At 41.4% G+C, this 25816-nt stretch overlaps 1 protein-coding gene across 1 annotated transcript in view; it reads right to left on the bottom strand.

Annotated features, from left to right (window-relative positions):
- Positions 1-3223: 3223 nt before the first annotated feature.
- Positions 3224-25816, bottom strand: part of UGCG (UDP-glucose ceramide glucosyltransferase) — a 34000-nt gene continuing 11407 nt past the window's right edge. The window contains exons 3-9 of the mRNA XM_040417301.1: positions 19099-19201; positions 16024-16125; positions 12106-12218; positions 10252-10430; positions 8716-8802; positions 3819-4008; positions 3224-3461 (exon numbers count right to left, since the gene is read on the bottom strand). Coding sequence (XP_040273235.1) covers positions 3291-3461; positions 3819-4008; positions 8716-8802; positions 10252-10430; positions 12106-12218; positions 16024-16125; positions 19099-19201 — 945 coding nt within the window. The 3' untranslated portion in view covers positions 3224-3290. The remainder of the gene's footprint in view (positions 3462-3818; positions 4009-8715; positions 8803-10251; positions 10431-12105; positions 12219-16023; positions 16126-19098; positions 19202-25816) is intronic.

Here is a 25816-nt window from a genome sequence, read left to right as displayed (position 1 = left end):
TAATGTTTGATAATATTCCCGTTACAGAAACCATAATTCCCTTTAATGGAAGGAACAAAATAAAACCAAAATGTTCCTGTGGCAGAAGAATCCGTTTGGAAGATTGCTAGTGATAATTTCCAAGTAACAGCAGATTAATATTAAATTACTGAAAGTAATTCTAGGCAATGGTCTGAAGACTGAATGACACCACACAACAGAGGTTTCATCTTTTCATTGTGAAAGTTTATTCTCTTTTTTTCTTCAAATTTTTTTTTGAACAACCAACAAGAAACAATTATTTTAAATAAACACAGAAAATATTCTACACATTTCCTCATAAGACTACTTTAAATTATGCACATTATCTGGAAATTAAATAATCTGTTTGTGATACTCTTCAGATCAAAAAATGATCGACACAAAACAGAAGCTCTAACTGTGTGCTTCATTTTTTTGCCTCCATAAGCAGATGTATGAGAACTGCAAAATATTGCGGTTATATCTAGAAAATATATATATATAAAAAAAAAAGAAAACCTTGAAGTCTGTCCAGCCTTCATTCTGTATGTACACTGCATACACCAAGAAGCTTCCAGATTGTACAGTGTATGATGGGGATAGCAGCGTAATGCATGGCATCAACCAAACTTCACTAAACATTTAAAAAAAAAAGTACAACATATATTACAAAAAAAACAATGAAGCATTTCATGAACAGCTCGTGTGGGTCACAACTAGACTGGCTAGCAATGTGCCATTTCATCAGGGTACCATATCCCCGATTCATGGAAAGAATGCGAACATGCAACAAAAGCCTCCCCCCATCTGTCAAAAGAAGAGATGCCCTTCAAATCAAAAATCATGATGTCATAAGGCAAGCTGGCTAGGAAGGTCTTGGCCAGGATTAGGAACATTTGGGCAAACGTATGTCTATATAGGCTCAGATTGTTAGAAGAGGTAATTATTGCTTTTATAAACAGGTATGTTCTCTGGCATATTCTAAGGTGTAATAAACAGGTTCAAGGTAGCCAGGGAAGACCTTTTCGCTAGCCAGTATGTCGATAACATGGAGTGAGATGGGGGTGACGTAACAAAACGCATGTACATGTACACGTATTAAAGGCTTATGCATTTCCTGTTCACTTCTTTCGTGAGCATATACATAACCATAGTAGGCCCAGTTCACCACAGCTATACAGATCGGACATTACAGTTGGGTACAAACCGTTACAGTAGCAAGGAATAATATACAGCATGCACTTCTATGAATTCACATTGTTACAAAAAAAAAAATCCAACTGTATAAAGCAGACAACCCAGCAGTAGCAAATAAATTAAGACTGTGTACAGATTTTCAGTTACGGCAAATACATTCTCACTTTTTTTTTTTATACACATTTAAATACTGTATATTTACAATATTACTGAGTTTCATTCTCAATATTATACATGCATTAAAAAGATACTAAATACAGGTCACAAAAGGTCTTGTTTTAGCAATTTTATGTGGAGTAAGAAAATAGTTTCAATGCATGAATTCCTAAATTGCATTTTATCATATGTATAAAGAGAAACAAGCAGAACGACTGGAAAGAATATAAAAAAAAATAAAAAAAAGCTCAAAGCAAAAACAAAGTCACCTCACCAGGAGGAAATCTGGAGGTAAAGGCTAAGGCTAGTTACAGCATTGAGATTAGCAAGGTTCCCCAGGGGGGGGGGGGAGAAATTATTTAGCAATGGCCTTTAAGAGCATGGCGAGCCATATGGAGCAATCAGTCTACTTTTGGTTGAAGGTGGCTGTGCCAAATTTAGAAGTTATGTGGATAGGGGATAAAGTGATTGCTGGGAGTCCCAACGAACCCAAGAACAAGGGTTCTGGTTCCCCTGATCGGACAGAACGGCAGGTCGAGCATGTGCCCCGTCACTCAATTCATTATCTATGGGACTTCTGGAGACCGTGCAGTACAGTGCTCAGCTATTTACAGCGGCCCCAATGAGAATGAATGATCGAGGGAACAGGACCCCAGTTCTTAGACTTGGCGGGGTCCCAGCAGTATGATAACCCAGTGATCAGTTGGCTATCCCCTATACCGTGGATAACTTCTAAACTTGGCACAACTGCTAAAAGTGTAGTAACAGGTAGGAAGACAGTCCAGGCTCTCTTTAAGGATGGGTATACACACTGTAACTATGTAGGGGGGACAAGATCAAGACATCTCAAAGAGAAGAGAAGTATAAAAAGCAGGCATTAATACTTCAGATCCCTGTCCTGTTTCCCAGTTATAAAGCACGATGCAAACAGGCTGTGAACCCTGCTTCACACTTCCAGATCCATCTACCAGTCACAATGTAAATAGTGTTGAGCGAACTTCTGTTTTAAGTTCGGCGTCTAAAGTTCGGCTTCCGGTTAGCGGCGAATCCCGATATGGATTCCGAATTCCGTTGTGGTCCGTGGTAGCGGAATCAATAATCGGCCATTATTGATTCCGCTACCACGGACCACAACGGAATTCGGAATCCATATCAGGATCCTCCGCTAACCGGAAGCCGAACTTTAGACGCCGAACTTAAAACAGAAGTTCGCTCAACACTAAATGTAAACAATCACTTTGTAATCACGACCAATATTTATGAGAATTCAAACCATCAATTTGCAGGGAAGTTATGATATCAATCATAAAGTGCCTCAGTATCGACGGTTCCCATTTATTTTGCAGCTTGTATTCTCAATAAATACTTTCCAATTAAACTAAATGGCAGCCTCCAAAGTTTTGAATCAAGGAGTCCACTTTTTTCTAATGTTTTCTGCACATTACAGCAGAATGTAAAGAGGTAGCCCAATAGTCTGTCCAGTACCGGATCCATGTTTCATTCAAGCAGGAGCAGGAGTGAATCGGTGTGTTAGGGCTCAGACTTTTTTTTTTTTTTTTGTTTTAATATAAAACTATTGTTCCTTAGAAAGAGGAAGAAAAAAAAAAAAATGACAACTTTTCTCCGCTGGTCCCTTCACATTGAGAGAGTGCACCAGTCTCCTTCCGACTGCTATACCGTTTACCGCACAGCACTTATATTCATTCGGCTTTGTTCACCTAAAAATATTTTGCCCCTATATGGCCCAGATTAGAAACAACTCGTCACAGATACAAGTGCCATGCAAAATAAATTAGATCAAATAGCAAAACAAACATAAAAACGATTCAAAAGGTAGTTGCTCTTTCTTTAAAAGCATTCGTATAAACAATTTATAATACTTTTTTTTTTCTTTCATTTTTTTTTTCTTCCTTTTATATACAATTAAAGGTCCAAAACTATACATCAAGGATTTCTTCTGCTGTGCCTCCACATCGCAACCTATATCTTCCGGTCCTCCAGCTGATGGTGGGATCCCATAGGGCAGATAAAAAGATATATATTGTCATAGACTCTCTGATGAACCACGCAACTGCATAGTCCAGTTTGGAAAAAGGAAGAGGCCCACCCTGATGGAGACAAAGAAAACACATTATTTACTCTACCTACCAAACACACGTCTCCTAACCCCCCATTAACATCTACATGAGGTCTAGGGCAGTGCAACTGATGCAGAAACATCTATACTACATGGAATATTGGACCCTGTGAGGGATCAGGGTTATAGAAGTACAGTTCCTGACTGATATGTATTATCAGTATGCAACATCATGGCAATTAATGTGCGCAGCTCATTACTACGCATATCCTATACACACTCGCTATATAAATGATGGTTTAGGCGCTCAAGTGAAAAGACATGAAAAATATATTTCATTGACTAACCACAAAGTAATAATGATCCAAACACCATAAAGAGGACGTACCTGAACACCCCGCAGTTGAATATAATCAAATATAAACCAAGCCAAACAGTGACACATAAAAAACACCATGATGTCCCATCGGAAAATGTAGTGGGCGGCCCAGCCGATGATCAAGCTTGAAACAAAACATTCAGAGATCGGTTCACACACGATTGTGGCAGGTACCATATTGATTCTGAGCTTAGTCCATCTGAAAGGAACAAAATAGGTTCTTTGGTCTTAGTTTTATTAGATTCAAGAGAAAAAAACATTTATGAAAAATTGCTTTAGGAGAACGCAGCAACTACAGTATGTATGGTGTTTATACCTTTTTTTTTTTACATTATAGGAGGGATTCATTATTCCCTCTACGTCTATTTGGAGGTAGAAAAAAAAGCCAAAATTCACCAGATTTGTGAATTTTCAATGCATTTCTGAGCAGGCCGAGACTGTACTTTATGACGAGGTACAGGCCTCTTCACAAATGACATGGCTTGGCAGCGCAGGACCCATCAAGACCAGCGTAGCACACAGTGGTCTTGAGGAGTCAGGGCCCAGGAGTCCTCTGTATTTATTAGTGTCAGGCTCCTCCTATCCTCCAGCTGCTGTCACCACAGTAATAGGAAGAATGCTGCCAATTAGAGGTGGTGGGAGCTGCTCAGGAAAACAAGGAATCAGGTCTCACACAGTGCTGAGCTTGAACTGCACCCGATAAACTGGAATGTTATCAATACAACATCATATTGACAAGTTACACACCTCTGAATCAGGGAGCCTATCAATACTTTATGCTGCCCTGTTTGATGACAGATTCGCTTTAAAAAGGGAAGAGGTGATCGGAAAATGACCTATTGCTTAAAGGGGCTGAAACAATGGGCTAAGTTGCATAACAATAAAATGCTGATTTCTGCACATCGGGGGGGCACCTATGGAGATCGAACCAAGAGCATTAGGATGTGGTGATCAGTGCTCCTCTCCTATGGCAGATGGGTTTCTAACACGGTATCTATAAAGCGACTCCCTTCAAATCATGTTTAACCGCCTCCGGACCGCCTAACGCAGGATTGCAGTCCGGAGGCGGCAGCCCTGCGCTCAGCGACGCATATACGCGTCATCTCGCGTGAGCCGAGATTTCCTGTGAACGCGCGCACACAGGCGCGCGCGTTCACAGGATCGGAAGGTAAGAGAGTGGATCTCCAGCCTGCCAGCGGCGATCGTTCGCTGGCAGGCTGGAGATGCGATTTTTTTTAACCCCTAACAGGTATATTAGACGCTGTTTTGATAACAGCGTCTAATATACCTGCTACCTGGTCCTCTGGTGGTAGCTTTTGTTTGGATCGACCACCAGAGGACACAGGTAGCTCAGTAAAGTAGCACCAACCACCACTACACTACACTACACCCCCCTGTCACTTATTAACCCCTTATGAACCACTGATCACCCCATATAGACTCCCTGATCACCCCCCTGTCATTGATCACCCCCTATCATTGATCACCCCCCTGTAAGGCTCCATTCGGACGTCCGTATGATTTTTACGGATCCACTGATACATGGATCTGATCCGCAAAACACATACGGACATCTGAATGGAGCCTTACAGGGGGGTGATCACCTCATATACACTCCCTGATCACCCCCTGTCATTGATCACCCCCCTGTAAGGCTCCATTCAGATGTCCGTATGATTTTTACGGATCCACGGATACATGGATCGGATCCGCAAAACACATACGGACGTCTGAATGGAGCCTTACAGGGGGGTGATCAATGGCAGGGGGTGATCACCCCATATAGACTCCCTGATCACCCCCTTGTCATTGATCACCCCCGTCATTGATCACCCCCCTGTAAGGCTCCATTCAGACATTTTTTTGGCCCAAGTTAGCGGAAATTATTATTTTTTTTTCTTACAAAGTCTCATATTCCACTAACTTGTGTCAAAAAATAAAATCTCACATGAACTCACCATATCCCTCACGGGAATCCAAATGCGTAAAAATTTTTATAGACATTTATATTCCAGACTTCTTCTCACGCTTTAGGGCCCCTAGAATGCCAGGGCAGTATAAATACCCCACATGTGACCCCATTTCGGAAAGAAGACACCCCAAGGTATTCGCTGAGGGGCATATTGAGTCCATGAAAGATTGAAATTTTTGTCCCAAGTTAGCGGAAAGGGAGACTTTGTGAGAAAAAAAAAAAAATCAATTTCCGCTAACTTGTTCCAAAAAAAATAAAAATTTCTATGAACTCGCCATGCCCCTCATTGAATACCTTGGGGTGTCTTCTTTCCAAAATGGGGTCACGTGTGGGGTATTTATACTGCCCTGGCATTTTAGAAGCTCTAAAGCGTGAGAAGAAGTCTGGGATCCAAATGTCTAAAAATGCCCTCATAAAAGGAATGTGGGCCCCTTTGCGCATCTAGGCTGCAAAAAAGTGTCACACATCTGGTATCGCGGTACTCAGGAGAAGTTGGGCAATGTGTTTTGGGGTGTCATTTTACATATACCCATGCTGGGTGAGATAAATATCTTGGTCAAATGCCAACTTTGTATAAAAAAAAAATGGGAAAAGTTGTCTTTTGCCAAGATATTTCTCTCACCCAGCATGGGTATATGTAAATAAAACACCCCAAAACACATTGCCCAACTTCTCCTGAGTACGGGGATACCAGATGTGTTACACTTTTTTGCAGCCTAGGTGGGCAAAGGGGCCCACATTCCAAAGAGCACCTTTCGGATTTCACAGGTCATTTACCTACTTACCACACATTAGGGCCCCTAGAATGCCAGGGCAGTATAACTACCCCACAAGTAACCTCATTTTGGAAAGAAGACACCCCAAGGTATTCCGTGAGGGGCATGGCGAGTTCCTAGAATTTTTCATTTTTTGTCACAAGTTAGCGGAAAATGATGATTTTTTTTTTTTTCTTACAAAAGTCTCATATTCCACTAACTTGTGACAAAAAATAAAAACTTCCATGAACTCACTATGCCCATCACGAAATACCTTTGGGTGTCTTCTTTCCAAAATGGGGTCAGTTGTGGGGTAGTTATACTGCCCTGGCATTTTAGGGGCCGAATGCGTGAGAAGTGGTTTGAAATCAAAATCTGTAAAAAATGGCCGGTGAAATCCGAAAGGTGCTCTTTGGAATGTGGGCCCCTTTGCCCACCTAGGCTGCAAAAAAGTGTCACACATCTGGTATCCCCGTACTCAGGAGAAGTTGGGCAATGTGTTTTGGGGTGTCTTTTTACATATACCCATGCTGGGTGAGAGAAATATCTTGGCAAAAAAGACAACTTTTCCCATTTTTTTTATACAAAGTTGGCATTTGACCAAGATTTTTATCTCACCCAGCATGGGTATATGTAAAACGACACCCCAAAACACATTGCCCAACTTCTCCTGAGTACGGCGATACCAGATGTGTGACACTTTTTTGCAGCCTAGGTGGGCAAAGGGCCCACATTGTAAAGAGCACCTTTCGGATTTCACCGGTCATTTTTTACAGATTTTGATTGCAAACTACTTCTCACGCATATGGGCCCCTAAAATGCCAGGGCAGTATAACTACCCCACAAGTGACCCCATTTTGGAAAGAAGACACCCCAAGGTATTCGCTGAGGGGCATAGTGAGTTCATAGAAGTTTTTATTTTTTGTCACAAGTTAGTGGAATATGAGACTTTGTAAGAAAAAAAAAAATCATCATTTCCCGCTAACTTGTGACAAAAAATAAAAAGTTCTTTGAACTCACTATGCCCATCAGCGAATACCTTAGGGTGTCTACTTTCCCAAATGGGGTCATTTGTGGGGTGTTTGTACTGTCTGGCCATTGTAGAACCTCAGGAAACATGACAGGTGCTCAGAAAGTCAGAGCTGCTTCAAAAAGCGGAAATTCACATTTTTGTACCATAGTTTGTAAACGCTATAACTTTTACCCAAACCATTTTTTTTTTACCCAAACATTTTTTTTTATCAAAGACATGTAGAACAATAAATTTAGAGAAAAATTTATATATGGCTGTCGTTTTTTTTGCAAAATTTTACAACTGAAAGTGAAAAATGTCATTTTTTTGCAAAAAAATTGTTAAATTTCGATTAATAACAAAAAAAGTAAAAATGTCAGCAGCAATGAAATACCACCAAATGAAAGCTCTATTAGTGAGAAGAAAAGGAGGTAAAATTCATTTGGGTGGTAAGTTGCATGACCGAGCAATAAACGGTTAAAGTAGTGTAGGTCAGAAGTGTAAAAAGTGGCCTGGTCATTAAGGGTGTTTAAGCTAGGGGGGCTGAGGTGGTTAAATATCAAACTTTTTTAATTTTTGTATTTTTTTTTTTTTTAAACATTTCGATATTATTCATATAAAAACACGAAAACAACTACAAGGCTTGCAATTTTTGCACTGGCCACTATGCCTAATAATATGTCAAGACTTCCTGTTCTGCAGCGATCACTTTTCTGTAGTCATCTCATTCTCTCCACAGGCAGATAACATCTATGTATACATAACACAAGATCCACCATTCACAATAGATATCACCGCTTATCTACAGCCTGCTGACCTCTGCACAGGTCACAGAGCATGCTGCCTAGAAAACTCTCCCATAGAAGTCAATAGGGTCCCCTCCTGTCCACTGTGTCTGTGGCCCATGTCGCTGCTGTCAACGGACAGAAAGCCTTCACATATTTTTTGCCTAGTTGGTACAAAAACTGTGTATTTTAGGATTCTTTTTAAAATATAGATAGAGACATGGGAAAAAATCAATCACCAAAAAGCCCGAAAAATAAAATAAAAAATTTAACATAAAAATGTGAGTTAAACAGGTAATTTTCTGATGACACATTCCCTTTAAACACTGTTAACTGGCTTATGCTATATAATTACTATGAAATATAGAGCATAGAGACTTACCTGATCATTCTAGACTGAAACTGAGATATGGAGTAACAACCAGAATTTTGCATTGCAACTTGGGTAGCCATAGAAAATTTCCAACCCCTAAATAATAAAAAAAAACAAAAAACATAATATTCAGTTTGGAAAGGGATGTTTGCTTTGTACAAGTTCTGCGAGAGCACAAACATGTTCATTGTCTGGGACCTCCTATGCCACATCTGGAAATGCACTACAGGAGATCAGATGAGGCCAAATGTATAAAAAGTGGGCGGAGTCTACATCGACCTATCAAATTTCAGCCATTTGTTTAAATGGGAAAATTTTAAACTGCCGCTGCTCTTAGACTGTTAATGGCAGGTTACTCAAACTTGGCACAGTTGGTCACTAGAGGACTGGGATTAAAATTCTGAAAAGTGGGCGGGGCCAAAAACAACCAATCCGATTTCTTTGATTGAGTTCAATGGGAAAAATTTAAAATGCTGCCATTCTCACATTATTGATGTCATGGATCTCAAATAATCACAAATGTGAAAAAATAAATAAAACTGCTGCCATTTTTACACGTTAAATGCCATAATTCCCAAACCTTAAAAAGTGTTAGTCACTAGGTGACAATTAGAAGGGGGGGGAAAGGGGCGGGGTAACAACAGCCAATCAGATTTCAGCCATTGACCTTAAATGAAAAACAGATAAACTGCTGCTATTAATCACAGTTTAAATGCCAAGTGTCCCAAACTTAGCACAATTACTCACTGGGTGACTGCGGTCAAAACTTAGGAAAAGTGGGTGGGGCCTAAAACAGCCAATCGGATTTCCCCTATTGACTTCAATGTAAAACTTTAAAATACTGCCATTCTCACCGTTTTAAAGCCAGAGGCCAATCACATTTAAGCCATTCGTTTTATATGGGAAAATTTGGCAGAGTCAGGTCATTGGGTGACTTGGGTTCAAATTTTAATAAACCAGGTTAAACAGACTTTGCTTATATCTCTAGCGTTTTCAAGTCAACATCCTGTGGTTTTCTTCAGAAACGACACCATCTAGTTATTTATGCTTTTTGCTTTCCCAGAAAACCCCCATATTTTAAACTTTTTAGGCTATACATTGATTTTATTTTTTTTCAGAACAATCCTTGTACTTTTTCCGACTCTCCTACATCCTAAAACTTTTTAAAGTGTTGCTTACATTTTTATCCTTCGATTTCAAGCATTGGACTTTTGAGGTTTTGGAAAAATATTCAGTGATACTGGTAAATCGGTTATACCAGAGGATGAGTCCCAGGAGATCACCTACCTCCTCCTTCTTACAAACCTGTATAGAAATGGCCATTTTCCAAGACCCCCCCCCCCCCCCTCCTATTTCAGTTCAACAAAGAGCTCAGTGGGAAGTTTACCCCTGTGTACCTGCAGGATTTCTACAAGACTGTTTGAGGAACATGCAGAAAATCCTGCAGGATGACAAGCAGTGAGGACACATTTAGCTTTTATAGTTCATTTCTAGGTTTACCATTTCTTTAAACCTGAAAATGGCCACCCAATGGGCACAACTTACCGATCTGCTATTGCCTTGGCCATGAAATAATCTTCAGCTATATATTGCGCAAATGCAATTAGTCCACCTGCTTGGTCCAGAATCTCTTTCCTCATTAAACAGGACATCCCCGTTACACACTTGATACCAGTGACATTAGCAGAAATGTATGACCTCGGATGGGAAGTTCCAAAATAAACCTAAGCAATGAAAAAAGAAGAAACCGTTACATATATTACAAATTCACTGGCAATTCTAGAGCTCTCACAATAGTTCATGGAGCAATTATTACAGTAAGATGCTTACTATTTTACCTACACTGAAAATGTAATCTATGCTTAGTGACTTTAGGGCTAGTTCACACCTATAGGTAATTGCTGTTTGTTCCCTCCACCTTGCTTAATAAAAATTGAAAAATTGAAATAAAAACTGACTTCTAAACAATTTTTGCAATGTTCCTCTGTTGGCAAGCGTCGTGGTCCGATCTTCTGGATATACTTGGGCACACTTACTAATCCTGTCTAATATTTAGACAGTAAAGATTTGCCAAATTTATAACAGTGGCTCAGGCTGGAAAATAAATGTGAGCATGGCTAGACACTTTTTGTCTTGCTTTATACCTATAAGTTGGCTTATTGTGCCACAATTTTGGCCAAAGTTGGCGCATCTTAAAAAGGGTTTTCCAGGATTTTGTCACTTCTGAATTAGTCCACCTAGTATGTAGTACCTTGTGCAAACCTCACTCATGCTCCCCTCCACTCTGGTCCACCACTCTGGCTCCGTTCATAAATCTTCGGTCCCCGGCTTGGATAATTTCAGCCACAGTATGGACCACGTCATGTGCGCTGCTGCAGCAATGAAGTGGCCTCAGTGGGGATGTGTCTCCGAGCAGCAAGTGACCCAGTGGTTATGTGACGGGAGAGGTAGCCAAAGTCAAAAAAATCTCCTGTCCTTAAGCTTCCAGGCTTCGACCGACTCTAAAATCTCGTGTCCCCTCCCGGGACCTTAATATTGTTCTTGCTGGCCTAACACTATCTCCCTTTGAGCCACTAGAGGATTGTTCTATCAAACGGATATCTTTTTATTTTTTATTTTTTTTCATGATAATGCAAACAGATCCGTTTTGACTTACACTGAAAGTCAATGGGGGACGGATCCGTTTTCAATTGCACCATATTGAGTCAGTGAAAACGGATCCGTCCCCATTGACTTACATTGTAAGTCAGGACAGATACGTTTGGCTCAGTTTCATCAGACGGACACCAAAACGCTGCAAGCAGCGTTTTGGTGTCGGCCTCCAGAGCGGAATGGAGGCTGAACGGAGGCAAACTGATGCATTCTGAGCGGATCCTTATCCATTCAGACTGCATTGGGGCTAAACTGATCCGTTTTGGGACGCTTGTGAGAGCCCTGAAACGGGTCTCACAAGCAGACCCAGAAACGCCAGTGTGAAAGTAGCCTTAGCTGGCAATAGTAACCAATCAGATTATACCTTTCATTCTCATTTGAAAGGTGGACTCTGATTGGTCAACAAAGTCAGTTATCTTATACACCAGTTTTGATAAATCTACCTCCCAAAAAAAAAAAAAAAATCTATACATTGCAGTGGTACAGAGCGGGATAAATACTCAGATATAAAAAAATAAATAAAATGTGCCAATGCGCCCAATACTAACATACAGCCATGTCTTTACATATTACATCATTGTTTGAACAGAACGGGAAAAAAAAAAAAAAAAAACCTGTCTTGTTTTGGAATGTGTAATAATTCCAGTAACACACCCAGGTTTGTCAGCCACCTCACACAACTTGTTATTCAGCTACCCTGGGTAAATTCTGGCTCAGTGATTATCACATGCTCAAAATGTCACTTACCTGTTCTAGCGTAGCAGCAAAACCTTGCCTGTCTGCCACATAAGGAAGTCCATGAACCAAGCCAACTTTTTCAGTCATTTGATTGGCCATGTCTGTGAGGGTGTCTGGTTTCACTAGAAAAAAAAAAAAAAAGTATATATATTAAAAACAAAAACAAAACTAAGACCTAAGCATAACAAAGAAATGTGCCAGAACTCAGAGCTACCTGGCTATAATCGCTGATCACCCGGGTTCCTACACCCAGAACCAGCATTATGTATAAACATACAATCACCTGGGTATGTTACCAACCACTGCTTAGTGACAAAATGTTTATAAAAGTAATAATTACCCAAACCTCAAGGAGGGTATAAATGTACTAACTTGATACACAGCACTTTTCTGTGGGAGCACCCACTAGCTCATTTTTCCTGGGACATCTGACAGATGCCAAAAATTTCAAAAGGAACTGTCTCTTTAAATTCAAGTATATTATTATTTTAGACTAGCCCGCACAAGCTAAAAAACAAGAAAGGTGAGCCGATACTGCCAGGAATTACCGAGCCTACAAACTTCCTTGACAGAAGTTACACTGTGACCCACTCTGCCTTGAGGTTTAGTACAGGTTTACATTTCTCAAAGCAAGAACTAAGGAAGCAGAGAAGCAAAGTATGTCATGCAATAGGTAAGGGAGAATGGAGACGGCCCAATAAAACTATACTGGAATTTTTGGAGAAAACTCCCCAAGAAGTAAGCCCCCAAGGGGAGAGTGTCAGTATCTAAAACATAACTTTTAATTGAGTATGCAACTAAAACACACCACTGTGATGCAATAATCTAAAAGACATGAGTGGTCCAAGCCTGGTAGAGTAAATATAAACCTGCTCCGCCTATTAAAAGGTGCGTGCATTCTTACCAGACCAATATGGGCAATTGGATCAGCGAAGGTGTCCAGGGAGATATATCCAAAGGACATCAGGTGTAGGCCAGATGGAAGGTCAAAGTATTAGATGGCGTCTGTATAGTCAATGCAGAGCTGTGCCCTATTAAACCCTATGAGTGGGGAAGGGGACTGGTTTCATTCTGCCCATCTATACAGAGCACCTGCCCCGACAGGGGAGACCCCGTCTGGATACCTGTCCCTACTTCGGACCTGATCCCTCAATCTGATGATGAACGTGGCCAGTTAATGTGTTCCTGATGACCTCCCAACGTGGCACGCTTCTGTCCGTGTCGACTTTTCAGGGGAATAAATACAAAAAGGAAAAAACGCAGGTATATAACCTGCAGCGATAACTGTGTCAAGTAATTAAACTTGTGTTTGACACCCCAGGGTGACAGGGTGCAAGTCTGCAAAGGAGATTGTGATCCTATGCTGGTTGGTCAGGAGGATATGATAATCCTACATATGGTAGATGCCCTATATTTACTCTACCAGTGCTGGGGTACCAGGCTTGGACCCCTCATGTCTTTTAGATTATTGCATCACAGTGGTGTGTTTTAGTTGCATACTCAATTAAAAGTTATGTTTTAGATACTGACAGTCTCCCCTTGAGGGCTTACTTCTTGACTGATATTTGAGTGCTGCTTAAGCCTACACACGTTTAGAAATTTCATTTGTGTTGATTTTTTCTTGAGAAAACTCCCCACCAGTATCAAAGAAGATTGAAAGTAAAAAAAATAAAAAAATAATCCAGTTTTGTGGCAGATTGTGAACTAACATCTAAAGGTTACTTCATATCATCCCGTGTACAGGGCCATAAAAACCGTCATTATTTACACCCCAAGTATGCAAATGACTGTCTAGCAGCTAGGATCAACTGGTTAATGTGTCAAAAACCAGGCGGTTGAAGGTCGCTTCTTATAGAATGCATAGCTCCTTGTGAATTTTAAATACAAACTTAACATAATTCTAAGTTTGAAAGTGAAAGTCTACTTTCACTCTGGCGTTTTGGCTTTCCATTTGTGAGATCCATTCAGGGCTCTCACAAGCGGTCGAAAACGGATCAGTTTTTCCCTAATGCATTCTGAATGGAAAAGGATCCGCTCAGAACGCATCAGTTTGCCTCCGATCAGTCTCCATTCTGCTCTGGAGGCGGACACCGAGATGCTGCTTGCAGCGTTTTGGTGTCCGTCTGAAAAAACTGAGCCAAACGGATCCGTTCTGGCACACAATGTAAGTAAATGGGGACGGATCCGTTTTCTATGACACAATCTGGCACAATAGAAAACGGATCTGTCCTCCATTGACTTTCAATGGTGTTCAAGACGTCTTGGCTATGTTAAAGATAATACAAACGGGTCCGTTCTGAACGGATGCAGACGGTTGTATTATCTGAACGGATCCATCTGTGCAGATCCATGACGGATCCGCACAAAACGCGAGTGTGAAAGTAGCCTTACAGTGGTGCACTGGTGATATGCACATAGACTGTTTAACCCCTAATACTCCAGAGGGTTTTCTGTTTTTATTTTGTGCTCCCTGCCTTCCCAGAGCCATAACTTTTTTATTTTTCCGTTCACATAGCCGTATGAAGGCTTGTTTTTTGCGGGATAATATGTACTTTCCAACGTCACCAATTAATGTTGCATATGATGTAATGGGAAGAAGTAAAAAAAAAAAAAAAAAAAAAAAAATGGGGTGAAATTGGAAAAAAAAAAAAAAAGAAGCAAAAAAAGCTATCCTGCCACAGTTTTACAGGTTTTTTATTTGCAACCTTTTGATGTGCGATAAAACTGACCAGTCACTTGCATTCTACAGGTCAGTACGATACCGGCGATACCTTATATGTATAGTTTTTCTTGCTTTTTGATACTGATAGAATAATAAAAAAACTTGGAGAAAATCAGTTTTATTTTTTCATCGCCATATTCTGACCCCTATAACTTTTTTCTAGTTATGTGTACTGAGCTAATTTTTTGCAGGGTGATCTGTACTTTCTGGGGTATGTATGACCACACTTTTGATCACTTTTTCTTAAAAAAATTTTTTGTGGGAAATGAAGCAACCAAAAATGGCGAATCAGCTATTTTAACTTTTTTTTTCTGTTTCACCATTTACTGTATGGAGAATATATTTTTATATTGTGGGTTTTATTTTTTATTATTATTATTTTTTGGAAAGGGGGCAATTTGAATTTTTCTATTTTTAATTTCCTTTCGGTTACAAAATGCTCTATTTGCGAGATGTTTCCCTTACATCATTATAATGGTGCCCCCTAGTGTTCAATATGTATAGAAATCTCCATGTCCTACTACTGAGCTCATGAATGCTCAGTTCCATCTTTCAACTGCCACCAGCCGGATCTTCTGCTAGAAGCTGAGACAGTTACAGGGAGAGAGATGAGCAGCCAGCTTGAAATAAATCTAGCAGAACAATTACAGAAACTGACGTGGAGATGTCCAGATCCATGTGAGGTACAGGGCCGGTTCTAGCTTTGTTAGAAAGAGGTTGTACTGTACTATATCATGTCTAATTTTCATTTTTAAACACAATATGTTCCCCTTTCAGACAGGTCTCCGTCTAAATGAGGTCCTGGCTGTCGCTCGACACGGACATACGCATGGGGTACTGCTTTGTTTTCAGAGAGGATAACATAAGCAACATTATGCAGGAGGAGGATATGGAGGGATAAACAGATCTTATCAAGTCCCGCTGGTCTCATAAAGCGCATGAAAGCGAAGAAGAGCCAGAATTTGTTCTATGGGGACCTCAAGTGACGACGTAAAAATAGAAAGCCTGAAATAAACAATAATGGCTGCTCCTGCAGCCGTTCTGAACGCCCTCCAGAGGGGAGACTGCATCTTGGGACCTGGAGGTTGCCTACACGTTCGTGACGTTCTTCTTTCACACAAATGAAGGCAATCCCTGGAAAGGATTTCTTTTCACTATGTGACATTCAGAAGAATGTCTAATGCTCTGTTCTTCGTGCAACATACCTTTAATGCCACTGTCACAAATCCATATGAGATCATACTTGGCAAGTTCATACCCAGGCATTAGGTTGTTTATCTTTGGGTTGATGCCAACCTTTTTACCACCTAGGGGAGAAAAAAAAAAATATATATATATATATATATAAAAGTGAAAAAAGATAAAAATATTTGATTACCTGCCCTTTAAATGTCACACACCCTGATGAAATAATGAAAACTATATGTGGCGCAAAGTTGGCTGCGCCGGCCTACTGTGTATGGGTATGCTGACGCTCCCAGGACAGACGATTGAACACAACTGATCCTTTGTTTTCTCGCAGCCGATAAGCTGCTGACAGAGGCATTTGGCAGTGGCCATCTCCCCTCACATTGAGAACACATGTATGCTCGCCTGAACCAAATGTGCATGTGAAAGGACGGGGGAGTCAGGAGAGATCGATGTGGTTCTTCTATCAGCTACTGAAGGCGTATGGGCATCTTTAGGCGGAATACATACTACTGTGTGCATTTCATGAATTTAGACACATACATAGAGTGCTGTATGTTATTCTATAATTTGCAGTGAAATATTGCTGCATGCCCGAGTTTATAATCATGAAGAATGACAGGAAATAGCAAACTGCAGCGCGTGCTATTAAATATTCATTGCTGGCAGGAAAAGGCAGTTTTTTCAGACCTCAGCTGTCTTGCAAGCCTGATTTCCTAAGCCTGATTTCCTGAGACTGCAAACACTGCTGTGGGATCAACATTACCTTCCAGGGGTAAAGGGCATGTATCACTTATATTTTTAATCAATTAAACTAGACAGTGAAATATACTCCTTTATTCTACTCGGTTTTTATTTTCTGATTTAGATATTCTACTTCCTGAACATGATTACGGGACAGCAATATTGTCTGAGCTGTTGTTAAAGGGGTCCTACTGCTGGGACCCTGAGAATCAAGAGAAGGAGAACCCTGTACCCCTCGGAGTCACCCAAAACGAACTAAGCCACAGGTCGAGCATGCACAATGCCACTCCATTGAACTCTACAGGAGTTCTGGAGACAGACAGGTTCAGCGCTCAACTATTTCTGGAACTCACGTAGAGATGAATAGATCGGCAGTACGCATGCTAAACTGATCTAATAGATATTCCCTATCCTGTTAATACCCCTTTAATAGCATTTAGGGGACGTCCTCATGACTGCTTTTGCAGTGGTATATTGGTGCGGACAACCGTGCCGCAATTTTGCCAAAAATTTGCCAGTGTCTGTGTCCTTTCTGCTTCCCATACGTGTCAAGGACATGTCTGTTCTCGTTGCGGCCGCAGCTTTGAGCTGCCGGTTTTGCCTCTCAATGAGATGAATGGGAGGCAGAAAGGATGCGGGCGTCTGTGGGTTTTTGTAAAAATTTCGGCACAGCTGCCAACACCGAAATTCCACTGTAACAGCCCTTACAGCAGCTACCATGGCCATGTACAAAATAGACTGGGGGTGACTGAAGTTTTCTAGCCATGCTCTTTCACCTATGCAAAGGTCATTGTGCAGTGAGGGGGAGGCGGTGAGCTGTAATTATCACCTAATGTTAATGGTGTATCCTATGTTATCTATACACAGCAGATACATTTCATTGTGACCCTGCTTGGGATTATAATGAGAAAAAGGAAGTCTCTACTTAATACTAAGCATAATGGCCAGGATGATAACTGCAGGATGTAAGGATTTTTTTTTTTTTTTTTTTTATATAAAAAACTAACATGGAAAACTAAAAACCATCACTAAAATTGTTTTAAATATATTAACAGAAAAACCTGATCTGAACAATAGATGACACATTCCTGTTTGAGAAAAGGGTGGGGGAAATTAGTACATAAAAATTATAATATATATATATATTATAAAGAGTATTTTTGTATAAGGATAAAACAGCCAAGCCACCGCACTAGTCATCCTTATTATCCATGAATTTAAAGGATAATGAAAAATGATAAAGCAGGTCCCAAAGAGCCATTCCTGGAAAGACAGATAAGATAATCCAGGAATCCAGATATCAGATACTGTGCACTAACAGCAATGCAGCAATTGCTTTTATAGTGCTGCAGCTTGTTGTGTATTAGATTACAAAGCACAGGAAAGTGATTTATGAACAAAGCTCCCCTGTTACACATCCTGCCCATTCCGGCATGAAAGTATAGAATATCTAGAGAAGAGGATTCTTCTGGTTGCTGCCAATGAGCCAGTTTCCTAGACATTCTAACTACGGAAACAGAATGGAAAAGTCTTAACTATATAGATGCCCAAAGTACATTTTTCAGCCTAAACACTGACCAAAAGCAATAATTTTGTACTAAAGCATCCAATAACATGCTCGATTTTTGTTGGGAATTCTGGTATATTTGCCAAATTGTAAATCATGGAACTAATGTCCTGGGAAAGGAAATGATTCAAACTGCCAGACTAAGTACTGTAAGGGAATATAGTTCCACTGACGACGCATGGTCGCTCTCAGACAAGCCAGAGAAGCATCCCTAAATAATGCATATTACAATACAAAAGAATGAGTCTAAAGGTATGCTATGTAATTAATATAGCTGCTGAAAGCATAGAGCAGGGATCAGCAACCTCCGGCGCTGTTCTCTGAACTCCCACAGAAGTGAAAGACGCATGCTGGGAGTTGTAGTTTCACAACACCTGGAGTGCCGAAGGTTGCTCATCCCTGGTATAGAGGTTACATAGTAACAGCTCTATCAAGCTCTCTGCACAATTGGGTCCAGATTCCCAACATGCTTTGCAGCCTCATCAGGGATACGGGACATTAGCGTGAGCAGCCCATACCCACGTCAGGGGGACACTACCTGCTGTCGTTCACATTGTGATCTTGGCGGATATAGTGATATTGCAGAATAAAATGAAAGGATTCGCAAAAAAATGCGGATCGGATGCAGACAGAAAATACAGTCACGTGCATGAGGCCTAAAACATGGTCATTAGGTGGTTAAAAAAAAAATATATATATATATAAATCTAATAAAAAGTGGACAGAGCAGAATACAAATCTCAACAAAAAGAGAGGATTGGACATTCACAGCAATAAGTACCTATGAATAAGTTGGCGTCCACGTTGGGGTATTTCCCAAGAAGTTTTTTACATACGTCCACTGCCGGATCATCAACATCTTGAACGCAAAGGAGGATTTCAAACTGAAAAAAATAAATAAAGGAATATTACTCAATGTGCATCTAGCAATTGATTCTCACGTGGCTCTACTGATTATTTCTAGAAGCAGGATCACCCTACCCAATATGACCAGTGACAGTGGTGTTTATAGGAATGTGCTCACTGCCACCTCCGAGGCTCACTCATATGCTATAATAAGGCCAAACGCAGGCAATTAATCAAGGGTACTTCCAGTACAATCAAGAACACACCTATATAGGCAGAGTGTGCGGAGCACTTTCACAAGGGAATTAACCGAAATTTACAGATATGTGTCTCTTCCTTATGGAGACTTTGCATTGGTTAAAACTGTAGCCATGTTTCTAGAGGACCATATCTTAAAAGGGGTTCTCCGGATATTAGGAAACTGAAAATACTTAAATATTATTTTAGGATACATATATTCGCAAATACCTTTCATTAGTTATAATGGCTAGTTTTGTCTGGGGAGCGATCATTAGTAGAAATAAATGGCCGCCGTCCTATTAGTACACACAAAACCTGTCTTAATCACACAGCAGGACAACTTACTTCACAAAACTGAGCTAAAGAGCTGCCTCATCCTCCTCTCTGCTCTACTTGTCAGACATTATGATCCTGAATACAGATGAATCTCTGTGGGAATGGAGACGACGAGGAGACATGCGAGGATAATGAGCAGCAGCACTTGTATGCAGTCACCATTACCAAAGCCCCACATTACCACAGTCTGTCCTGTCCGTCCTCTCTGTACTTCATGTCTCCTCATGAATTAAATTCATGAGGGATTCAGCTAAAGTTCTTATCAGTTGCATTCAGGGAGGTGGATGAGGCAGCTTTTTACCTCAGTGTTCTGAAGGAACTTGTCCTGATGTGTGATAAGGACAGGTTTTGTATGTACTAATAGGACAGAGGCCATTTTGTTTCCTCTGATGACTGCTCCCCCAGACAAAACAAACCATTATAAATAATGAAAAGGTATTTGGGAATATATTTATTATAAAGTAATATTTAAGTGTTTTGATTTTCGTAATTCTAGGAGAACCCCTTTAAGCAGGATTGTCGAGACACTGTTAATTAGTAACTGCAAATATGTAACTGCGGTCCCTTCTTACAGCAGTGTGTATGAGCAGAACTGCCATAAAGGCACGTATTGAAGTCATTCCTCACAATCCTTACCAGCATCCAGACTTCAGACTTAGAACATGCCTATAGTTCAAGGAGAAGACTAGGATCTTGCTTGGCTTTGAGGATAATACTTGTGGAAGGTATCAGATTAAAAAGATTAACTGTACTGTTGACAATGTAAGGAGTTTCGGGGTCACACCAATTTCTTTGTCGGACTATTCATCATGACAATAACTCTTTTAAACTAAGATATTCCACGAATACCATCCTTGAAGCCGGTGCCGCCAAGCAAGATCAGATTTGTCTTCTACCTGAACTATAGTCATGTTTCAGGGCTCTTCTATGGGTCAGACATCAACTTGCGGGGTAGTTACCTCTAACAGATGACACTACATAGTCAAGTCACAACTCTCCATACATCGAAACATATCACACATAGGATTCATATACAGTAAAACTCCTTCAGTCTGTGTCAGATTATCCAAAATCAGAAGAACATGGTGTGGAAAGTTCACGTGTGAATATTCCGGTGAATTGTGCTAGTCCTCGGTTATTCCTCCTGAACATTTATAAATAAATTGAGCTAGAGAAAGAGGTGTTTTCCTACTCATTGGTCAGTGTCAGATTATTTAAGGAAATTCTCAGTTGTCAAATTTATTAAGCGGAATAACAAAGGGACGGTACAAAGTGGAAGTATGAGAAAAAGGGCTTCAGCATTGTTCTTGCAGGAAGACTACAGATATTTGCTGAGACAGACAGGTCATTAGTGGTGACAGGACCTCTGCAATTTCTAATCGGCTTCCACTGTCTTGCCAAGTCACCATGTTATATTGCAGAAAAACAGGTGCTGGATTATCAGATGCCGGATTAAAAGGAACGTCATGGTTTCATCAAACTAATTGGAATTCTCTGCACGAAACCCTTCATAGCCTTCTGGAAGGTAAGGGTTAAGAGTGACACATCAGGGAAGTTTCACATAACTGCTTGCTTATTAAGTATGGGAAGGAACATATCACTTCATACCTTCCCGGTACACGAGGGGCTGAATAAGTGCCTGGTTTCAGCAGTCCTACCCTCTTTCAGAGGCGGATGCATTTGAAAAAACGAGAAATGCACAAGCGAAGCAAAGGACGATTCGAGTGAGCAATCATCATGGGTGTGTATGGGAGTCAGTGATCTCTAATAACCCGCCTGTTCTGTAAGCAGAGCTATATAACCACATATTAGAAGTATCAACTGGGATCATTTATCATCTAAGCTTGGTCACCGGTTACAAAGTCCAGCCAAGGCAAAGTGCAGGTTATATCACACCATGGAGAGAAGTACCATCTGCATACACGACACCACACATGTAACCACAAGACGCGCCTATGTTTAGGCTGCAGAGCCAGCCCTGCCATTTCACATATATATGAGGAGCGCTACAGGATATAGTTAAATGCCAGCTATTGTCCTCTTCAGGCAGCCATTGCAGACCGGAGACGACTGCTGCGTGACCTTCCCTACTGATATGAAGACGAGATAATGGCTGCCCGCACATCACCACTCCGGTTCAGAGAGCCTCAATACATGTAGAACAGCCCACAGCTTTAGAGGCGATTTAGTGTAGTCAGTACGGTAAGCACCCACAGCTGTATTTCCTGGACTGAACACTGCTCCTTACAGCACCGTAACTACTTTGTGCTCCTGCCTAATGTGGGTCTAGTGTACTGGATTCACAGCATTATAGGAGTACAGTACAAGTCGGGCAGGAACACACATCAGCTTAGATCATTATGATGCTGAGAGATCAGGGCAGAGGAGTGTTTCCCAGACTGAATACGCTGAAGACAGTTTTACATGAGTGCAACATGAACTTTTCAATGCTGTTATTTCAATGCCAGTCAGGCCAGGCTTTACAGAAATGTGCCCAAAATATACAGTATCCTAAGGCAGAGAACAGCCTGCTGGAATTCTCCAGATTCGGCGCTGCCGGAATGTCCGCCTGCCCCATTAAGTAAAATGGGGTCCGGCAGAGATGCGTACGCATTCCAGCGGAGAACCGGAGAGCCGATCCTCCACTTGTCTGCTGGAGTTTCACACCAGAGGTGTGAAAGTAGCCTAAGGCTCCACAGCAGTATCGGGTTGTTTGAAGGTCCCAGGTATACGAGTCCGCGTGGAGCTGTTACCCAAGCAATAGCATACTTCCATATCAATGTCTGAAAGGGAATGTATCATCAGGATATAACCTATTTTTTATTTATTTTTTTATTCCATGTCCCTATCCCTACATAAAAACCATCCTAAAACGTGCACAGATCCAGAGAATGGGGCTTCTGCTCCCCTGATCTGATGGAGTGGCAGATAAGGCATGCACCCTGCCACTCCATTCATTCTCTGTAGGACCACTGCAAATAGCTGAGGGTCCCACAGATAATAACCAGTGCTTTATACACAATTGAGAACCTATGTGCTAGCATGTAATCTCTTCCTCATCCTCCCTTCCTGCTGAGTCTATAAATACTCCATATAAGAAGGATGTGCGAAAATTACAGGTGATGGCAAGGCAAGTTATTACCTCAGCCTAACCTGAAAGCCGGTGAGCTCATCCTAATTTTCCGGACATACTGTATTGTGTGGCCTTCTTAGTAACAGCCCCCTGACCAAACCTGTTCTCTCAACAAAGGCCTGGCTGAACAGGGATCTAGGTATGCGTTACACATGGCAACCGTTCCCCATGCTAGTAACACTGGTCGTCAAACCCTGTGCTTTCTTGGGAGAGCTCCAAACAGACTTCCAAAGGGGCAGACATTTTTGCAAGTTATTACCTAGTACAACAATGGGCACAACACTAGTATATGCAGAACATCATGAGCCAAGCTGCTGCGTAGCCCTTAGAACAACGGTGCACGCAGACGATGCTGGGAGGGAAGGGTCTTCAGAAGACGTACATAAAAAAATTATAATAGTCAGAAGCTTTATTAGGACTACACATTTCAGGAGCTTACAGCTTTGTTCCTCAGGCCCAGTCAGGACCTCCTGAAATGTGTAGTCCTAATAAAGCTTTTTTTTTTATATATGTACATCATCTGATGACCCTTTACCTTCAACCTCCTGTTCAATATTAGGCTGGTGGAGGTCCAACTATCAGCTGTGTGAAGGGCAAGTGCCAAGTCATCGCCATATACCACAACTATAGCAGCTTAGTTGCATTTGATTCTTCTACTAAAAGTACAAAGCTCTGCCTGGTAAAAAATGAACGGGGAAGGGGGGGCATGGAAAGAGAGGTTCAAGCCCACTTCAAAAATTGAATTGTGGGTGTATCAAGAGTGGGCCCTTCACAATTCTCTTACTGATGACCTATTACGCACCATTAATTTTAAAGAACTGGAAAACCCCTTGAAGCTTTCCCTATACAGTCTGTATGCAGCCACACTTTATAGGTCACTGCATCCTCCAATACTTGAGACTTCTCCAGACTATCATTAGGTGAACGTTGCAAGAGTTTCAGTCCAGGTTCAAGCAGGTTCTAGTGAAAATCTATACTTTAAGAGCCAGTTTCAATGTACCAAGTCTGCAAACACAGCACAAGGTTGTCCCAATACATCTACCCACAAGAGCTGACTGGAGGGGGGCCCAACTACAGGTCACAAGAACAGAGAGGAGTCTAACTTGTGCATTGCTGCTCCACGCGACTGCCAGAAATAGAGTACAGCACTCGGTTATCTCTGGCGGTCACGTAGAGAATGAATGGAGGGGGGAGTATGCATGCTCAACTACGGTTCCATTCATACAACCCCTTTCAAGGTTAACAATGGAACGTGTAATACACCTGGAATTAAACAAGACGGACCCACATTGACCCAAGGTCTACAATGGATTCTGCATCCCAAACACAACAGCTCTCAACAATACCGGCTGCGAGAACAACCCGCAGAGGTAGCGCGAGGAATTACAGAATAGGCACACAGGAAATCGCCCTCCTGCCACCCTCTGCTCGAGATCAATAAACTTGATTTAAATTTGCCACAACATTTAGGCTACTTTCACACTAGCGTTCGGGTGTCCGCTTGTGAGCTCCGTTTGAAGGGGCTCACAAGCGGCCCCGAACGCATCCGTACTGCCCTAATGCATTCTGAGTGGATGCGGATCCGCTCAGAATGCATCAGTCTGGCAGCGTTCAGCCTTCGCTCCGCTCAGCAAGCGGACACCTGAACGCTGCTTGCAGCGTTCGGGTGTCCGCCTGGCCGTGCGGAGGCAAACAGATCCGTCCAGACTTACAATGTAAGTCAATGGGGACGGATCCGTTTGAAGATGACACAATATGGCTCAATTTTCAAACGGATCCGTCCCCCATTGACTTTCAATGTAAAGTCTGGACGGATCCGTCTGAAGCTACTTTCACACTTAGAATTTTTTCTACAATATAATGCAGACGGATCCGTTCTGAACGGATCCCAAGTCTGCATTATATGAGCGGATCCGTCTGAGCAGACATCAGACGGACCCGCTCTGAACGCAAGTGTGAAAGTAGCCTTATAGATGAACATGGATTTCATGTCAAAAGGAAAATGGAGCTGTAATATACGGTATTGGACTCTGCCTGTTGATGTATGTGGCATGACTTAATGCAAAATACCCTGAGCATCAGCTGGCCAATTTCAGATTTCGAAAAAAAAAATATAATAATAATTGCAAGCCTAGATCTGGCTTGCATTGCTGCTCGGTGCATCTAGTCTTTAAAATTAATAGATGGATGGTCATATCAAATAGCTTACAATCTAAAATCCTTTGCGATTGCAGAAACTGAACGTTAAGGCCTCAGGGCAGCTCAGTTGCTAGCACTGGTGTCTTGTGGCGCTGGAGTCCTAGATTTGAACGTGACTGACTATGGACAATATCTGCATAGAGTTTGTATGTTCTCTCTCTGTGTCTTTGGGTTTCCTCTGGTTACTCGTTTCCTCCTACACACCAGTCCAAACACATACTGATGGGGAACTTAGACTGTGAGTGAGTAAAATAAAGAAATTAAAAAAAAAAAAAAAACAACAGTAAGACTGTCTATACTGCCCACAGCAACCCATCAACGCTCAGATTTCTGTTCTGAGGCTGTAATTGACTGCATTAGAAATAGAGACAGATTCACGGTTAGGCAGTTCTGCTGAATGACACCCATAGAGTTCACGGGGAAAAGATCCACCATTATGTCATATGGTTCCCAGACTCATCACAAAGAGAATAGGTACATTCTGTGGCAGCCAAGCATATGCCCTTCATAAAACCTAAAAGTGGGAGGAAAGGACCTTACATGTGTACACCTATTAAAAGGACATTCCTGATAACCTAAGGAGCAAACGGAAGGAGACACTTAAAAGGGGTTGTCTAACCTCCAAAGCTATTTAAATGATGGCCTTGAAAGTGATCAGAAAAAAAAAAAAGCCACACACACCATTGACCAGCACTCAGTTTAAGCACCGAGTGTCTCGTTCCTACTGCCACTGGTCCCCTGTGGA

This window comes from Bufo bufo, chromosome 2 (genome assembly GCF_905171765.1).
Source record: "Bufo bufo chromosome 2, aBufBuf1.1, whole genome shotgun sequence".
NCBI lineage: Eukaryota > Metazoa > Chordata > Amphibia > Anura > Bufonidae > Bufo > Bufo bufo.
This window is presented reverse-complemented; position numbering and strand designations above follow the sequence as displayed.